Source organism: Rutidosis leptorrhynchoides, chromosome 6 (genome assembly GCF_046630445.1).
Source record: "Rutidosis leptorrhynchoides isolate AG116_Rl617_1_P2 chromosome 6, CSIRO_AGI_Rlap_v1, whole genome shotgun sequence".
Taxonomy (NCBI): domain Eukaryota; kingdom Viridiplantae; phylum Streptophyta; class Magnoliopsida; order Asterales; family Asteraceae; genus Rutidosis; species Rutidosis leptorrhynchoides.
This window is the reverse complement of record NC_092338.1, coordinates 186,880,473-186,901,098: the sequence shown is the minus strand read 5'-3', so window position 1 is coordinate 186,901,098 and position 20,626 is coordinate 186,880,473. Positions and strand designations below refer to the sequence as shown.

The window sequence follows — 20,626 nt, the reverse complement described above, 5'->3', positions numbered from 1 at the left end:
ACTGAAGATGAACTACGAGCTGTAATAGATAATGACACCTCGGATTTCACCCAATTGGGTAATAGAGGTGAAAACTTTAATCCCGAGAATAAACGGAAGGACACTTTTGGAATTGACCACCCTATAGATATAAGTATGTCGGTGTATATCGATCCATTTGACCAAGAACCAAAAAAGAGACATATCCATTTACTAAAAGCTACACTTAAAAAAGAATTAAGTAGTGACGATCGGGTGAGTCTAAACTTTAAACCCATTGATATATTATACACCACCCGAGATGCAAATAACTGGCTCACTATTTTAATTCGTGGAACTTATTCCACCGATTTCACATGTCGTCAGCTAAGTGTGGGGAAGTCTAACCCCACTTAACGTTAAATTAGGGGTTCGGGTTAGTGCATAACTCGTTAATAAACATGCATAATAAATTAGGGTAAAAGATGCATTTTCAAAGATTAGCAAACAGTTCAGAAAAGCAACCATTTTTGAAGAAAAATATGTGTGATAATACAAGAAGGAATGAACGATGAGGCGCGCCATCTATCATTCGTCGAGCTTTGTAAGTACAAACTAGGTATTCTTAATCACTTTTCTACACTAATCACCCTCATGAATTTATAATTAGAGTCTGATTTCATGCAAATGAGGGCATTGCATGATCTCAAGTGTGGGGAAGGGTTATAAATTCTCTCGGGTTTACACTTGGTTTATTTGCCAAATTTTGTGAAAATTTGAAAAAAATTTCAACTAAATGAATTTAAAATCATGTTTATACATATTTATGAACGATGAAAACTAGGTGTTAATACCGAAATTATCGTTACCTTAAAAAGGACATAAATTGAGAAACAACCCAAAACGCTTGAATTCATTTAAGAATGGAATAGAAGAGAATAAAAAGGCAAAGAAATAAACTAAGTGTGGGGAGAATGTACCAAGTTATTCAATTAAAAATTATCTATCACATGTTTCTGTAAAGTTATTGCAGGTGCTTTTGTTTTGAACTAAATTAATAGTTTTACCCGGTTTATTGTGATACTTTTGAAAGAAAGATGGATCTACACGATGAATCAATTCCATCATTAGAAGGAAGTAAAGTCTTCCGAAAAAGACACGCGCTTCTTGATTTAGGTCATGAAGTTGTCGTCCAGACCAGCTGTAGGTTGACGAAAAATCTAGAAAAGTCATCACTAAAATCGGCTGGAAATCCACGGACCTCAGCATCAAACAGGGTCGCCAAGTGGTCAGATTTATCCTAACCATGAGAAGGATTTATCTCGTACAATGGGGAGGCACCGTGCAAATTAGCTTGATAAGACTAATGAATCAGATCCCCAGAAAGGATAATCTCCTTAAAGATTAAAAATCAGCTTTTAAGCCTGATATTACTCAATCCTTGAGATTGACCTTAAAGATTGAGAATTCAAACTCATGGAATTCAATGATATCTAAACTCGAGCTTGAACGAGAAAATATTTTGATCAAAAATACAAACCGATTTGTTTTCTGAAAATCCATTTTCAATGCGTTCATTACCATTGAACGTTAAATCCTAGGAATTCACCTGGAATTCATTAGGTCACCTGAACCAAATCGGGTGTCAACCGTAAGAACGGTGGTTGCATAGCATGGTCGGAGACAGGACCTTGTGCCAGACCGAAAAATCATAGGATGATCTTTACTATCGCTCCTACCAAGGATAGTTCTAGCATCCGACACGTTAAAAGACCATAATCATCTGCATGTCACGGGACATTGCCTTAACAGTTTCTTGTTCATCGCTTTCCTTTACAACCGGACGGTAGTTTATCGAAAGGTAATATACGGAACAAGTAAACTGGATGTGTGCTTTCCGATACCTGGATAGCAGTGGATTACACGAGCCTAAATGTTTTTAGCCAAAATATTGATCCACAAATATATTTTGCAACACCAATGGTGGGTTAAATCAGAAAACTTGTCTAGGGTAAAATCTAGCTTGAATTTTCAAAAGATCAAATGTTTTCATAAAGATCCAATTTCCTTAAGGATCTACATTTTTATAGTCATGTGGGACTGTAAACCGCCTTTCAAATGTGCACTTTGCTTTGGAAACCGAAAGTAAATCGGCTATTTGATTGCAAGTGTCGTTGACCTAAACCCGAGGAAACTGTGGATGACACACCCACCTTTAACCACATCGTTACTATCATTGTTTATACCGCTCTATCAAAATCACTGATGTACAAAGTGTGAAGAATAAAGAAGTGATTCGTATGTTTTTATTTCAAGACTGTATTGCTTGAGGACAAGCAACGTTCAAGTGTGGGGATATTTGATAGTACTCTAAATGAACATATATTTAGTATCAATATCCTTCCGAAATGACAAGATTTTAGTTGTAATTGTTCCATATCCAAGTAATATTCGTTTATATTAAATAAGTGCGAAGACAAAAGGCGAAAATGAAGATTTGAAGACGGAAAGGTCCAAAATGCTCAAATGTACAAGATACAATTAAAATGGTTCAAATTATTGATGAGGAACGTCTAAAAATAACAAGAGTACAAGTTACGAAACGCAAAGTACACGATATAAAATAGTACGCAAGGACGTCCGAAAATCCGGAACCGGGACCCGAGCCAAGAAGAAACGCCCGACGCAATGGACCAAAAATATCTAGTCTACTATGCACATAAATATAATATAATATATAAATAATTATTAAAATTATTTATATTTTATATATATTTAATAAATATGTCGACGAACAAGAAGACAAAAGATATGTGAGCTGTCCAGCGTGGCCATGCGAGTCGCATGGCAAATAGGCATAAACCCATGCGAGTCGCATGAGGATCAGAATCAGCTCACATTCTATAAATTGCCAGTTTTTCGTTCGTTTTTAACAGACACACACATAATAATAATAATACTCTGTAATAAATAAATATATAATATATATAGTATAGTGTAGTTTTATATTAGATTAGTTCGGGTTATGTAAAGGTTATTTTACGGGTTTTAAAGTCGGAGCTCTGTCCGTGTAACACTACGCGATAAATAATCAATGTAAGCTATGTTCTTCTTTTTAAATTAATGTCTCGTACTTAAGTTATTATTATGCTTATTTGAGCCAAAGTAATCATGATGTTGGACTAAATATTAAAGACGGGGTTATTGGGCTTTGTACCTTAATTGGGGTTTGGACAAAAGAACGACACTTGTGGAAATTAGACTATGGGCTATTAATGGGCTTTATATTTGTTTAACTAAATGAAAGTTTGTTAATGTTAATATAAAGATTTACAATTGGGCGTCCCTATAAATTACCATATACACTCAATCGGACACGATGGGCGGGGTATTTATATGTACGAATAATCGTTCATTTAACCGGACACGGGAATGGATTAATAGCCACTAGAATAATTAAAACAGGGGTGAAATTACATTCAAGGGTAATTGGTGTAATTGCTAACAAAGTAGTAAAACCTTGGTTTACACGCAGTCGATAACCTGGTGTATTCATTAAACAAAGTATTAAAACCTTGTTACAATTCGAATCCCCAATTAGTTGGAATATTTAACTTCGGGTATAAGGATAATTTGACGAGGACACTCGCACTTTATATTTATGACTGATGGACTGTTATGGACAAAAACCAGACGGACATATTAAATAATCCAGGACAAAGGACAATTAACCCATGGGCATAAAACTAAAATTAATACGCCGAACATCATGATTATGGAAGTTTAAATAAGCATAATCCCTTTTATTTCATATTTAATTGCACTTTTAATTTTCGCACTTTAATTTCTGTCATTTTAATTATCGTCATTTACTTTACTCTTTAAATTAAGTTTTTAGTTATTTTTAATATTTTGCATTAGCTTTTAATTGTGACTTTAAAATATAAAATCGACAAACCGGTCATTAAACGGTAAAACCCCCCTTTTTATATTTATATTTATATATTGTTATATAAAAATAAAGTGTTTCATAAGCCCGTCTCCCTGTGGAACGAACCGGACTTACTAAAAACTATACTACTTCGCGACTAGGTACACTGCCTATTGTGTTGTAGCAAGGTTTAGGTATATCCCACTCGATAAATAAATAATTAAAACTTGTGTAATTTGTAACGTATTTCGTAGTAAAATATAGTACTATCACGTACCCCCACGCTACACACATCAGTGGTTCTTGTGGAGTAGGAATAGCTTCATCAGAAGTTACAGGTATTTCAGGTGGTTTAAGTGTTGTACCACTTCTTGTGGTAATGGCTTTAGCTGTTTCATTCCGGGGGTTAGCATTTGTATCACTAGGTAAACTTCCCGGTTTTCTTTTACCTATTAACCTTGCTAGGTTACTTACTTCTTGTTCCAAATTTTGAATAGAAGCTTGTTGATTTCTAAATGCTTGAGCATTTTGTTCATTAGTTTGTTTCTGAGATGTGAAAAACTGCGTTTGAGTTTCAACTAGCTTTGTCATCATATCTTCTAAATTCGGCTTTTTATCATCGGGTTGTGGTGCTTTGTTTTGAAAATTAGGTCTTTGCTGGTTGTAAGTATTATTGGATACTTGTTGATTGCTAGGACCTTGTTGGTTGTTGTATGGAATATTTCGATTATAATTCTGGTTTTGATTGTAGATCGGTCTTGGCGGTTGATAATTATTCTGATAATTATTTCCAGGCCTTTGGTTTAGATATGAAACATTCTCTCTTTGTTCCATTGTTAGTTCAATACTGAGACAATCTTTTGTCAAATGTGGTCCTCCACACTGCTCACAACTAATTCGTATTGAGTGGATATCTTTAGTCATCTTTTCCATTCGTCTCTCGACAACATCTATCTTTGCAGAAATGGAATCTAAGTCATGGCTAGAATCGCCTCTAGCTGCTTTAGATGATCTAACGATATCTTTTTCTTGGTGCCACTCATGTGAGTGGGAAGCAGTGTTATCAATAATTTTGTAAGCATCAATTTCGGTTTTCTTCATAATAGAACCATCAGCTGCTATATCGATGTCTTTCCTTGTAGTGATGTCGCATCCTTGGTAGAATATTTGTACTATTTGACAGGTGTCTAAACCATGTTGCGGACATCCTCTTAATAACTTTCCAAATCTTGTCCATGCCTCATATAGAGTTTCATTCAGTTTCTGTGTGAACGTAACAATTTCTCCTTGAAGTCTTACGGCTTTAGATGCAGGAAAGAATTGTTTAAGAAATTTTTCAACTAAAACGTCCCATGTATCAATCGCCCCTTCAGGTAACGATTCCAACCAATCTTTGGCTTCTCCCTTTAAAGTCCAGGGAAATAACATGAGATCTATCTGTTCATCCTCAACTTCTCTTATTTTAAATAGTGTGCAGATCCTATTAAAGGTACGAAGATGTTCGTTTGGATCTTCCTTCGGCGCACCACTAAATTGGCATTGATTAGTCACCATGTGTAGAATTTATCCTTTGATTTCATAATCTGGCGCATTAATGTCTGGATGAGTAATTGCGTGACCTTGGCCAGTGCGTTTAGCTCTCATTCGGTCTTCCATACTTAAAGGTTCCAGATTCTCCATAATTGAATTTGTTGAATCGGAATCACTAGAGGATTCTGATTTAATGGTTCGTTCCTCAACAATCTCTGTTTGAATGATTGGTGGTTCCGGAGGAAAAATTAATGGTTCAGGATCTATGAATTGTCCCTGAATATTCTCCGGATTCTCAATTGTGAGGTCGGGTTCAAAAAATGGATTATCGGAAATTTGAACTGGAGTACTTGGTCGACAGGATGACGATTCTAAAGAAAAATCAACGGCGGTAATATTTGTTAGATGTCTTGATCTAGTTACAGGTGGTGAACGTACAAAAGGTGGTGAACGTCTTGCTCGGTGCATTCACTGAATATCCTATTAGTTTTTAAAAGGAAAGAAAAATTATATAAGTTATCCAATTAATAGACTTTTCTGATTTTGCTTACGTTTCGAATAGCCAAAAGATGCAGCAGAAGGGCAGGATTCGTTTGGTCTCAATATAATTGAGGACTGTTTGGCTCCAATAACCCGGTCCACGTACAAATCCAACTATTACTACGAACCAGAAAATTTTGATGTCTATCAATTTAACCACTTAAAATAAATTTTCGTAATTTTAAGAAATTTAGATAAGAAGTAGAGAAAATTCTAAGTCCTAAAAACTAGAATAGCGAGAAATAAGAAAGAAAAAGAGCGCGTCGAAAAAGAAAAGGGTTGAAAAATAAAAGGCGTCGAAAAATAAGAAATAATAAAAAAAATGACTTATAGAACTTAAAAACACTCGACTAACCCAACCTTATTACTATCACTAACTTAAAATTATAATCGCAAATTGAGATTACTAATTGGAGTGATAATTGATACATAGGTAAAAGGCGTCGAAAAATAAAAATAAGAAAGTAGCGCGTTGAAACTTAAAAAGGCACTAAAAACTAAAAATTAAAAGTTGCTTATAAAAATATTAAAGCTTACAAGTAAAACTATATCCCAAATGGCAATATCTTAAAAAGGAAATAAAACTTAAAAAGGCGTCGCAAAATTCTAAAGCACCTAAATCTTAGTCTAAAGAAAAAGCACTTAACGGGTTTTACGGCAAAGCCTAAAAATCTAGAAATAAAAATAACTATGGCAAAAAATATGTTTTATAACTAAAAATGAGCGAAAAATACAAATATTATGCTAAAACAAATAAAAAGGGACAAAATATAAAAATATACTAAAAGTTATAAAAAGTACAATTTTTATAAAAATATTATTTTTATATTATTTATTTTATAAAACTATTAATTTTATAAACTAATTACACTAATTTAACTAAAAATACAAAATAAAAATAAAAACTAAATTGTATAATAAAAATACCCTAATTAGGGTTTAATTTAAATAATAATAATAAAAACCCGTAATAAATATAGGATTAGGTTTCTGTGTAACCCGTGTCACACGGCTCCGCGAGTCGCGGTGTTTCCAGTTAAAAACCCCCGCAAGTCGCGGGGTTTGTATTTTCAAACGTGTACCAGGCTAAAATCGTTCGGTTTCTGTTTTTTATTTATATTTTTATATATATATATATATTTTTTATTTTTCTGTTTTTAATTTAATTAAAATATTTATATAATTTAAATAAAACTTATCTTTAAAAACTAAGATAGAAATAAAATACTTTATAACAATCTAAAAAATAGATTTATATATATTTATATTTTTTTTCAGTTTTTTAAATTTTTTTTATATTTTAAATAAACACAAAATATTTAAATAAAACTTATATTTTTTATAAAATAAAAATAAAGAAACTTTATAAAACTTAAATATTTAACAAACTCTTAAAAATATTTATATTTTTCTTTTTCTTTTTATATTTTTGAATATTTAAAACGTATTTTTACAAAAGCGTATTTTTTTATATTAGTAAACTAAAAATAAATTTTTTTTTATATTAGCGTTGCGATTCCGGCTTTTAAGCTAGATTTTATTCCCCGGCAGCGGCGCCAAAAATACTTGATGTTATGCGAGGTGTATATAAAATAGCTTAAATTAACTTGTCTAGAGTCGGTCAGAATTCATCAGCACAATTAATTATGGCAAAATTAACTTGTCAAACATTTGAAAGACTTTCCAGAAATGCCTTAGTTTATAAAAGGCTTTCCTTTGATAGGTGGGGTATATCACATTGGGGAGACCGTAAGTTACGCCGTATTTTCTTTAAAGCGTTAAATGCGGGGAACTCAAATGCAATGTTACGCTACGGGTTAAGAACCTATTTTGACTCAACATATCCCAACATAGGATTTCGTGAATTAGAAAGAGCTTCTAACATGCAACATAAAGAAGCATGTTATGCTTACAGGTTAGTGATGTTTGCTTCTTACCAAAGTGAGAAAAAGAACATCGGATTGCAACTTTTAAATAAAACCTTCCCACAAGTGACGGATTCAGTAGTTGCGGTGAGAAACAAGGTTTTTAAATTATTACGGGGTTGTTGGACATTACAAAACCCTCGTCCTTTTGACGACATTACAACATGCTACCTAGCCAATGGTCATAACGGTTATTTTTCACAAGACCAAGGATGGGAAGTCGTCTTAGTAAAACCAGAATGCATGACTTGTTTCTGGACTTATGAATTACGTGTCTTTATTTCCTATACTGAACAACTTGCGTATTAACTAGATTTATCTTCAAAACTGTCCTGTATCAAAGTGTACTATATTTCATGTTATATGTAATATAGCGAAGTTGTAAGTTTGAAGAATATTTGTATGTGATATATTATTATAATCAGTTTTCATATGGAATTGTAGTAGTTGAATTGTATATTAGCTACTAAGTATGAACTTAACGGGTAGGTAGTACCCGAATTAAAAACTATAAAACGCTAATATGAAGAAAAAGCTTTTATAAATAAGTTCATAGTATGCTACGAAATACTATTGACTACTCTTAAAATTCTATATGATTAACTTAATTCTTTTGGGCTATTTTTGAAGGAAATGACACCGGCGACTCGTCATAATTTGAACATGAGCGAGGAAGACTTCCGTGTTTTCCTTGCTGCAAACATAGCTGCAGTACAGGCTGCGCTACATACCAACAATAACTCTGAATCTAGCAATGCAGCTAACGGCGCAAGAAATCGTGTAGGATGCTCCTACAAAGAATTCACTGCCTGCAAACCTTTGGAATTTGATGGAACCGAAGGACCAATTGGATTGAAATGGTGGACCGAGAAAGTCGAATCGGTGTTTGCCATAAGTAAGTGTACTGAAGAGGACAAAGTTAAGTACGCTACACATAACTTCATAGGTACAGCGTTAACGTGGTGGAACACCTATCATGAACAGGTAGGACAAAATGCTGCTTACGCACTACCGTGGTCGGCATTCAAGCAATTGATGAACAAGCAGTACCGTTGATGTTATGCGAGGTGTATATAAAATAGCTTAAATTTTACTAGGAAATACTATTAAATACGATACAATTTTACACAAGATATTTATTTATTTATTGAATGTATATACTTAAACCTTGCTACAACACTTATAGGCAGTGTACCTGATCGTACAGTAGTGTAGTTTTTTAGTAAGTCCGGTTCGTTCCACAGGGAAAAAAAATCTTTAAACAAAGCTTAACACTATATTAGTTTTATTTTATAAAAATACAAATATATATATATAAGTAATATTATTATTATAAAGGGGGGTTTTTACCGTTTAATGACCGGTTTGTCGATTTTAAAAACTTTAGTCGCAGTTAAAACCTGATGTAAAATAATAAAAATAAATATAACTTAATTTAAAGCGTAAAGTAAATAACAATAATGAAATTGCGATAAATAAAAGTGCGATAAAATAAAATTGCGATAATTAAAAAGTACGATAATTAAAAGTACAATTAAATACAATAACAATAAATAAAAGTGCGATAATTAGAAGTGCAATTAAATATAAAATAAAGGAAATAAAATATGAAATAAAATAATTATGCTTATTTAAACTTCCGTAATCATGATGTTTGACGTGTTGATGTTAGTTTTATGCCCATGGGTTAATTGTCCTTTGTCCTGGATTATTTAATATGTCCGTCTAGTTTTTGTCCACAACAGTCCATCAGTCATAAATATAAAGTGCGAGTATCCTCGTCAAATTATCCTTATACCTGAAGTTAAATATTCCAACTAATTGGGGACTTAAACTGTAACAAGATTTTAATACTTTGTTTAATAATTACACCAGGTTATCGACTGCGTGTAACCCAAGGTTTTAATACTTTGTTAACAATTATGCCAAGTGTCCTTGTACATAGTTTCACCCCTGTTTTAATAATTCTAGTGGCTATTAATCCATTCCCGTGTCCGGTTAAATGAACGATTATTCGTACATATAAATATCCCGCCCATCGTGTCCGATTGAGTGTATATGGTTATTTATAGGGACGTCCAATTGTAAATCTTTATATTAAAATTAACAAACTATCATTTAGTTAAACAAATATAAAGCCCATTAATAGCCCATAGTCTAATTTTCACAAGTGTCGTTCTTTTGTCCAAACCCCAATTATGGTACAAAGCCCAATTACCCAATTTTAGTAATTAGCCCAACATCATGATTACTTCGTTTTAAATAAGCACAATAATAACTTAGCTACGAGACATTAAATTAAAAAGGTTGAACATAACTTACAATGATTAAAAATAGCGTAGCGTTACACGGACAGAATTTCGACTTACACCCTTACAACATTCGCTAACATACCCTTATTATTAGGATTATAATTAAAATTAAAATTAAAATTAAAATATAAATATTTACGTATAGATATAGAGAGGATGGATATATGATGATATTTTACGTCAAACTGCGCTGGCTTTTATAGGAATTTTCGTCCAGGGGAGCTCCGCGACTCGCGGCATTTTTGCCTTCAAACTCCGCGAGTCGCGGAATTTGTTTTTACAGCTCACCCAGCTTTGGCTCTTTGTTTGCCGACGATTTTTAAATATATTATAATATATATATTAATTTTAAGAATTAATTATATATTATATTATATTCATGTGCATAGTTGACTTGTAATTTTTAGTCCGTTGCGTCGAGCGTTGAGAGTTGACTCTGGTCCCGGTCCCCGATTTTCGAACGTCCTTGCGTACAATTTAATATCTTATACTTTACGTTTTGAATCTTGTACTCTTGTAATTTCGAGACGTTTCTTATCAATAATTGGAACCTCTTTGATTGTCTTTTGTACTTTTGAGCTTTTTGGTCGTTTGCGTCTTCAATTCGTCGAATCTGCCTTTTGTCTTCACCTTTTATTATTTAAACGAATATCACTTGTAAATAGGACAATTGCAACTAAAAGCTTGTCTTTCTTGAGGAATAATGCTATGAAATATATGTTCATTTTTAGCATTATCAACCGTCCTAGAAACGAAGTCAATAAGCTCAAGGTAGAGCTTAGAGGATTGCGAACGCATGGTTTCGATATCACCACATACGAACGACGATTCACCGAATTGTGCCTATTGTTCCCCAGAACGTTCGAAGACGAAGAAGAGAAGATCGACGCATTTGTAAAAGGGTTACCGGAAAGGATTCAAGAAGATGTGAGTTTACACGAGCCCGCCTCCATACAAAAGGCAAGTCGAATGGCTCACAAATTAGTGAACCAGATCGAAGGAAGGATTAAAGAGCAGACGACTGAAGAGGCTAACATGAAACAAGTCAAGAGAAAGTGGAAAGAAACCAATGACAAGAGTCACCAATACAACAACAATCACAACCACAATCGCAATAACTATCCCAACAACCGTAACATCAATCGCAACATCAATCGCAACAACAACTACAACAAACGTCCTAACAACAACTACAATAACCGTCCCAATAACAATAACAACAACAACAATAGCAACAATAACAATCCCAACAACAATCTCAATAACAACAATGGCAACAAAAACCAAAAACAGTCATGCCAAAGGTGTGAAGAGAATCACCAGGGGTTCTGCACGACATTTTGCACTAGCTGTAGAAGAAATGGTCATAGTGCGGCAAAGTGTGAGGCCTACGGATCAAAGTTAAACAGAATTAAAAGAACAAATAATGTCAGAACAGATAATGCCGCCATAGTTTGCTTTGCATGTGGAAAACAGGGCCACATTAGTAGAAATTGCTCGAATCGGGGGAATACTAGTGGGCAGGGCGACGGAAGAGTTTTTAATATTAATACGGCAGAAGCGCAGGAAGACCCGGAGCTTGTTACGGGTACGTTTCTTATTGACAATAAATCTGCTTATGTTTTATTTGATTCGGGTGCGGATAGAAGCTATACGAGTAGAGATTTTTGTGCTAAACTAAGTTGTCCACTGGCGCCTTTGGATAACAAATTTTTACTCGAATTAGCAAACGGTAAATTAATTACAGCAGATAATATATGTCGGAATCGGGAAATTAATTTGGTTAGCGAAACATTTAAGATTGATTTGATACCAGTAGAGTTAGAGAGTTTTGATGTGATAATCGGTATGGATTGGTTGAAAAAAGAGAGAGCAGAAATCGTATGTTACAAAAATGCAATTCGCATTGTACGAGAAAAAGGAAATCCTTTAATGGTGTACGGAGAAAAGAGCAATGCGAAGCTAAATCTTATTAGTAATTTAAAGGCGCAAAAACTAATAAGAAAAGGTTGCTATGCTGTTCTAGCACATGTCGAGAAAGTACAAACCGAAGAAAAGAACATCAATGATGTTCCCGTCGCAAACGAATTTCCCGATGTATTTCTGAAAGAATTACCGGGACTGCCTCAACACCGATCTGTTGAATTTAAAATAGATCTCGTACCAGGAGCTGCACCAATAGCTCGTGCTCCATACAGATTTGCACCTAGCGAAATAAAGGAACTCCAAAGCCAATTATAAGAACTTTTAGAGCGTGGTTTTATACGACCAAGTACATCACCATGGGGAGCTCCTGTTTTGTTTGTCAAAAAGAAGGATGGTACATTCCGGTTGTGTATCGACTACCGAGAGTTGAACAAACTTACCATCAAGAATCGTTACCCACTACCGAGAATCGATGACTTATTTGATCAACTACAAGGCTCGTCGGTTTATTCAAAGATCGATTTACGTTCCGGGTATCATCAAATGCGGGTGAAGGAGGATGATATTCCGAAGACTGATTTCAGGACGCGTTACGATCATTACGAGTTTATGGTTATGTTGTTTGGGTTGACTAACGCACCAGCTATGTTCATGGACCTCATGAACCGAGTGTATGGACCATACCTTGACAAGTTTGTCATTGTTTTCATCGATGACATACTTATTTACTCAAATAATGATCAAGAGCACGAAGAACATTTGAGAAAATTGCTAGAGTTGTTGAGGAAAGAAAAACTGTACGCTAAGTTTTCAAAGTGTGCATTTTGGTTGGAAGAAGTTCAATTCCTCGGTCACATAGTGAACAAAGAAGGTATTCAAATGGATCCGGCAAAGATTGAAACCTTTGAAAAGTGGGAAACCCCGAAAACTCCGAAGCATATACGCCAATTTTTAGGACTGGCTGGTTATTACAGGAGATTCATCCAAGATTTTTCCAAAATAGCAACACTCTTGACTGCATTAATGCATAAAGGGAAGAAATTTGAATGGAAGGATGAATAAGAGAAAGCGTTTCAATTATTGAAGAAAAAGTTAACTATGGCACCTATATTGTCATTACCTGAAGGGAATGATGATTTTGTGATATATTGTGACGCCTCAAAGCAAGGTCTCGGTTGTGTATTAATGCAACGAACGAAGGTAATTGCTTATGCGTCTAGACAATTGAAGATTCACGAGCAGAATTATACGACGCATGATTTGGAATTAGGCGCAGCTGTTTTTGCATTAAAGACTTGGAGGCACTACTTATATGGGGTCAAAAGTATTATATATACCGACCACAAAAGTCTTCAACACATATTTAATCAGAAACAACTGAATATGAGGCAGCGTAGGTGGATTGAATTGCTGAATGATTACGACTTTGAGATTCGTTACCACCCGGGGAAGGTAAATGTGGTAGCCGACGCCTTGAGCAGAAAGGAAAGAGAACCCATTCGAGTAAAAGCTATGAATATAATTATTCGTACTAACCTTACTACTCAAATAAAGGAGGCGCAGTAGGGAGTTGTAAAAGAAGGAAAGTTGAAAAATGAAATACCCAAAGAATCAGAGAAACATCTTAATATTCGGGAAGACGAAACCCGGTATAGGGCTGAAAGAATTTGGGTACCAAAGTTTGGAGATGAGAGAGAAAAGGTACTTAAGGAAGCACATAAAACCAGATATTCAATACATCCCGGAGCGGGGAAGATGTACAAAGATCTCAAGAAACACTTTTGGTGGCCGGGTATGAAAGCCGATATTATTAAATACGTAGGAGAATGTTTAACGTGTTTTAAGGTCAAAGCTGAACATCAGAAACCATCAGGTATACTTCAACAACCTGAAATCCCAGAATAGAAATGGGAAAACATTACCATGGATTTCATTACTAAATTGCCAAGGACTGTAAGTGGTTATGATATAATTTGGGTAATAGTCGATCGTCTTACCAAGTCATCACACTTTCTGCCAATGAGAGAAGATGATAAAATGGAGAAGTTGGCGCGATTATACTTGAAGGAAGTTGTCTCCAGACATGGAATACCAGTCTCTATTATCTCAGATAGGGATGGCAGATTTGTTTCAAGATTTTGGCAGACATTGCAACAAGCATTGGGGACTCGTCTAGACATGAGTACTGCTTATCATCCACAAACTGATGGGCAAAGTGAAAGGATGATACAGACCCTTGAAGACATGCTATATGTTATCGATTTCGGAAACAGTTGGGATCGACACCCACCGTTAGCAGAATTTTCCTATAACAACAGTTACCATTCGAGTATTGAGATAGCGCCGTTTGAAGCACTTTGTGGTAGAAAGTGCAGGTCTCTGATTTGTTGGAGCGAAGTGGGGGATAGACAGATTACGGGTCCGGAGATAATTCAAGAAACTACCGAGAAGATCATCCAAATTAAACAACGATTGAAAATTGCCCAAAGTCGACAAAAGAGCTATGCGGACATTAAAAGAAAAGATATAGAATTTGAGATTGGAGAGATGGTCATGCTTAAGGTTTCACCTTGGAAAGGCGTTGTTCGATTTGGTAAACGGGGAAAACTAAATCCAAGGTACATTGGACCATTCAAGATTATAGATCGTGTCGGACCAGTAGCTTACCGACTTGACTTATCGCAACAACTCGCCGGGGTACATAATACTTTTCATGTCTCAAATTTGAAGAAATATTTTGCTAAAGAAGATCTCACCATTTTATTAGACGAAATTACAATTAACGAAAAACTACAATTCATTGAAGAACCCGTCGAAATAATGGATCGTGAGGTTAAAAGACTTAAGCAAAACAAGATACCAATTGTTAAGGTTCGATGGAATGCTCGTAGAGGACCCGAATTCACCTGGGACCGTGAAGATTAGATGAAGTTGAAATACCCTCACCTATTTCCAGAAGATGCGTCAACACCTTCAACAGCTTAAAATTTCAGGACGAAATTTATTTAACGGGTAGGTACTGTAGTGACCTGAACTTTTCCATGATTATATATTAATTGAAAACTATATTTGCATGATTAAATGTTTCCAACATGTTAAGCAATCAAAATTGTTAAGACTTGATTATTTGAAATGAGTTTCATGTAGACAATTGACCACTCAAGTTGACCGGTGATTCACGAACGTTAAAACTTGTAAAAACTATATGATGACATATATATGATTATATATATAGTTAACATGATAATATGATAAGTAAGTATCTCATTAGGTATTTTAACAATGAGTTATATACATAAAATTGAGTTTATTGAATTAAGAAACTCGAAACGATATATATAACGATTATCGTTATAACAACGTCTTACTAAATACATATGAATCATATTAAGATATTGATACACTATGTTTAATCATGATAAATTATAAGTAAACATGTCATTAAGTGTATTAACAAGGAACTACATATGTAAAAACAAGACTACTAACTTAATGATTTCGAAACGAGACATATATGTAACGATTATCGTTGTAACAACATTTAACTGTATATATATCATACTAAGATATATTAATATATCATAATATCATGATAATGTAATAATTTAACATCTCTTTAGATATAATAAACAATAGGTTAACAACATTTAACAAGATCGTTAACCTAAAGGTTTCAAAACAACATTTACATGTAACGACTAACGATGATTTAATGACTCAGTTAAAATGTATATACATGTAGTGTTTTAATATGTATTCATACACTTTTTAAAGACTTCAAGACACTTATCAAAATACTTCTACTTAACAAAAATGCTTACAATTACATCCTCGTTCAGTTTCATCAACAATTCTACTCGTATGCACCCGTATTCGTACTCGTACAATACACAGCTTTTAGATGTATGTACTATTAGTATATACACTTCAATGATCAGCTATTAGCAACCCATGTGAGTCACCTAACACATGTGGGAATCATCATTTGGCAACTAGCATGAAATATCTCATAAAATTACAAAAACATTAGTAATCATTCATGACTTATTTACATGTAAACAAAATTACACATCCTTTATATCTAATCCATATACCAACGACCAAAAACACCTGTAAACACTTTCATTCTTCAATTTTCTTCATCTAAATGATCTCTCTCAAGTTCTATCTTCAAGCTCTAAGTGTTCTTCATAAATTCTATAAGTTCTAGTTTCATAAAATCAAGAATACTTCCAAGTTTGCTAGCTTACTTCCAATCTTGTAAAGTGATCATCCAACCTCAAGAAATCTTTCTTATTTACAGTAAGATATCTTTCTAATATAAGGTAATACTCATATTCAAACTTTGATTCAATTTCTATAACTATAACAATCTTATTTCGAGTGGAAATCTTACTTGAACTTGTTTTCGTGTCATGATTCTGCTTCAAGAACTTTCAAGCCATCCAAAGATCCTTTGAAGCTCAAGTTATTTTTTCATCATTTCCAGTAGGTTTACCTACTAAACTTGATTTATTAATGATGTTCATAACATCATTCGATTCATATATATAAAACTACCTTATTCGAAGGTTTAAACTTGTAATCACTAGAACATAGTTTAGTTAATTCTAAACTTGTTCGCAAACAAAAGTTAATCCTTCTAACTTGACTTTTAAAATCAACTAAACACATGTTCTATATCTATATGATATGCTAAATTAATGATTTAAAACCTAAAAACACGAAAAAACACCGTAAAACCGGATATACGCCGTCGTAGTAACACCGCGGGCTGTTTTGGGTTTTATAATTAAAAACTATGATAAACTTTGATTTAAAAGTTGTTCTTCTGGGAAAATGATTTTTCTTATGGACATGAAACTATATCCAAAAATCATAGTTAAACTCAAAGTGGAAGTATGTTTTTCAAAATAGTCATCAAGCCGTCGTTCTTTCGACTGAAATGACTACCTCTTATAAAAACGACTTGTAACTTATATTTCTGACTATAAACCTATAATTTTTATATTTAGATTCATAAAATAGAGTTCAATATGAAACCATAGCAATTTAATTCACTCAAAACGGATTTAAAACGAAGAAGTTATGGGTAAAACAAGATTGGATATTTTTTGATTGTTTTAGCTACGGGAAATATTGTAACAATTCTATACAAATCATATCCTAGCTAACTTATATTGTATTATACATGTATTCTAATATATTATGTAATCTTGGGATACCATAGACACGTATGCAAATGTTTTGACGTATCATATCGACCCATGTATATATATTATTTGGAACAACCATAGACACTCTATATGCAGTAATGTTTGAGTTAGCTATACAGGGTTGAGGTTGATTCCAAAAATATATATACTTTGAGTTATGATCTAGCCTGAGACGTGTATACACTGGGTCGTGGATTGATTCAAGATAATATATATCGATTTATTTCTGTACATCTAATTGTGGACAACTAGTTGTAGGTTACTAACGAGGACAACTGACTTAATAAACTTAAAACATAAACGTATTAAAAATGTTGTAAATATATTTTGAAAATACTTTGATATATATGTACATATTTGTTATAGGTTCATGAATCGACCAGTGGCTAAGTCTTACTTTCCGATGAAGTAAAAATCTGTGAAAGTGAGTTATAGTCCCACTTTTATAATCTAATATTTTGGGATGAGAATACATGTAGTTTTATAAATGTTTTACGAAATAGACATAAGTAAATTAAAATACATTATATGGGTGAATGATCGAAGCCAAATATGCCCCTTTTTGCTTGGTAACCTAAGAATTAGTAAACCGATCTACTAATTGACGCGAATCCTAAAGATAGATCTATTGGGCCTAACGAACCCCATCCATGGTTGCGGATGCTTTAGTACTTCGATGTTGTTTTATCATGTCTGATGGATTTCTCGGAATGATAGGGGATATTCTTATATGCATCTTGTTAATGTCGGTTACCATGTGTTCACCATATGAATGATTTTTATCTCTATGTATGAGATGTATATTGAAATATGAAATCTTTTGGTCTATTATTACAATTTGATAAATATATAGGTTAAACCTATAACTCACCAACATTTTTGTTGACGTTTAAAGCATGTTTATTCTCAGGTGATTATTAAGAGCTTCCGCTGTTGCATGTTAATATGTGGACAAGATTTGGTGTCAGCATGCTTGTATAATATTGTTTAAAACTGCATTCGAGATTTATTTTGTTGTAACATATTAATATTGTAAACCAATATGTATTGGTAGTGTGTAAGTGTGATATTTTTAGATTATCATTTCTGGATAATCTAGGTGGTGTCTTTTTAACCTTGTCGATAAAATAAAGGTTATGGTTTGTTTTAAAAACGAATGCAGTCTTTGAAAAACGTGTCATATAGAGGTCAAAACCTCGCAACGAAATCAATTAATATGGAACGTTTATAATCGATATGAACGAGACATTTCAGTCACCTCCTGGATTACTAACCTAACCGACATAATTCTATCGCTTCGTCTACTCACATCCACGACATTCTCGTTATAGGGTGGGCCAATAATAATACCAACACCGTTTCTAGCTACTCTCGATCCCGAGAACCACAGCTTGTAGTCCTTGATCTTTACCGCCTCTCGACCCTTCCATCTAGTCTCTTGGACACACAAAAGGTACACTTTACGTTTACGTAAAGTCTCTACTAGTTCATAACATTTTCCGGTCAAAGTACCCACATTCTAACTACATGCTCTAATCCTAACCGGCCTCGCTAACCTATTGCTGCTTCTAGATCCTATAAACCTACCCGCCCCTGAGCTCGAAGGACATGACCTCAAGTAACCATGAGAACGTCTAAAGTCTATCTCCCCCTATGAAACGAGAACGATAAATGAATAGAAAAAAGGGTATACAAAGACAAAATAATAATAATAATAATAATAATAATAATAATAATAATAATAATAATAATAATAATAATAATAATAATAATAATAATAATAATAATAATAATAATAATAATAATAGTAGTAGTAGTAGTAGTAATAATAGTAATTAATAATAATAATAATAATAATAATAATAATAATAATAATGTTTAAATAGATTTATAATAATACACAGTTAATAATACTCTAGCAGGAAAGCAAACGCTTAAAAGGATTTAGAATACACAATTAATCACAGTACCCAAATAACCTTAAATAGATTTATAATAAAATATTAATTATTTAATTACGAGTGTTTAAATAAATAGGAAAAAGGATAAAATATCTATCCTAAAACAAAGTACTAGCTATTAGTTCCAAAAATTTAATCAAAGAGGCCGATTACTTGCTAATAAAGTTAAATTAAGTATAAGAGTATGTGTAATAAAAATTAGCAGGACTGCAAAGCTACAGGAACGACAAATAACAGGTTAGCGTAAGAGAGAGGATGGACGATATAACCGGCCGGCAAATTTTAAAATTTTCCGGCAGAAGTGGTCGTCGATCGCTTAGTAGTAACGGTCAGGCCAAACTGCAACACAAAGAGGGTCTTTCCGTAGATCGGTGATGCAGTACTCATCGAAAAATGGAAAAAGCGTGAAATAAACCGGGAACAAAAACCCTAAAATCTTGCCTGCAGAAATTCCTGGCGCGTGGCTGGTCTGTTTTCGGTGAGAGTTAGTATATTAGGTTCCTCCAGGTAAAAAGCTAATTTTGGGGGTGGTGGTGTATCACAATAATAATAATAATAATAATAATAATAATAATAATAATAATAATAATAATAATAATAATAATAATAATAATAATAATAATAATAATAATATGAGTAATAAGAAGATAATTAATAAAAAATAATAATAACAATAATAAAAGTAATAATAAGAATATAATTAACAGAAAGCTTTGGTGTTGAGATTACCTCTCAGCAAATGTCTTATTATTATTATTATTATTATTATTATTATTATTATTATTATTATTATTATTATTATTATTATTATTATTATTATTATTATTATTATTATTATTATTATTATTATTATTATTATTATTATTATTATTTTATTATTATTATTGTTATTATTATTATTTTATTATTATTTTATTATTATTATTATTATTATTATTATTATTAATATTATTATTATTGTTATTATTTTATTATTATTATCACTATACTATTACTCACCCCAAAACAGATAAAAACATCTCTCCCTTGACTCTCGTAAGACTTTTCCTCTCGTCTGTTTCTCCCTCCCACCCACCAAACCCTAATTTCTCCAGCCGTCACCACTCTTTCCTGTTGATTTCTTCCGATCAAAGGTATGTTTCTTCTGTAATGCTCTCCTCACCGGCCACCAGCATCTCGCCGGTGGTCCGGTTTTACTTGCTTTCTGTTTGAATAAGATCCTTCGCCATCTTCTTCTCTGCCGATTGGCTTCTCCGCTCACAAGTTCGGTGTCCAGGCGATGATCTTGTTAGGGTTTCCTCAAGATCTGGCTAACGGCTTCTTGGTT

General features: G+C 33.3%; 1 protein-coding gene across 1 annotated transcript in view; it reads right to left on the bottom strand.

The window, feature by feature from the left end:
• LOC139854308 (uncharacterized) overlaps positions 1-18,768 on the bottom strand; it is a 41,079-nt gene extending 22,311 nt beyond the window's left edge. Inside the window, exon 1 of the mRNA XM_071843619.1 lies at positions 18,708-18,768. Coding sequence (XP_071699720.1) covers positions 18,708-18,768 — 61 coding nt within the window. The remainder of the gene's footprint in view (positions 1-18,707) is intronic.
• Between the last annotated feature and the right edge of the window lie 1,858 nt (positions 18,769-20,626).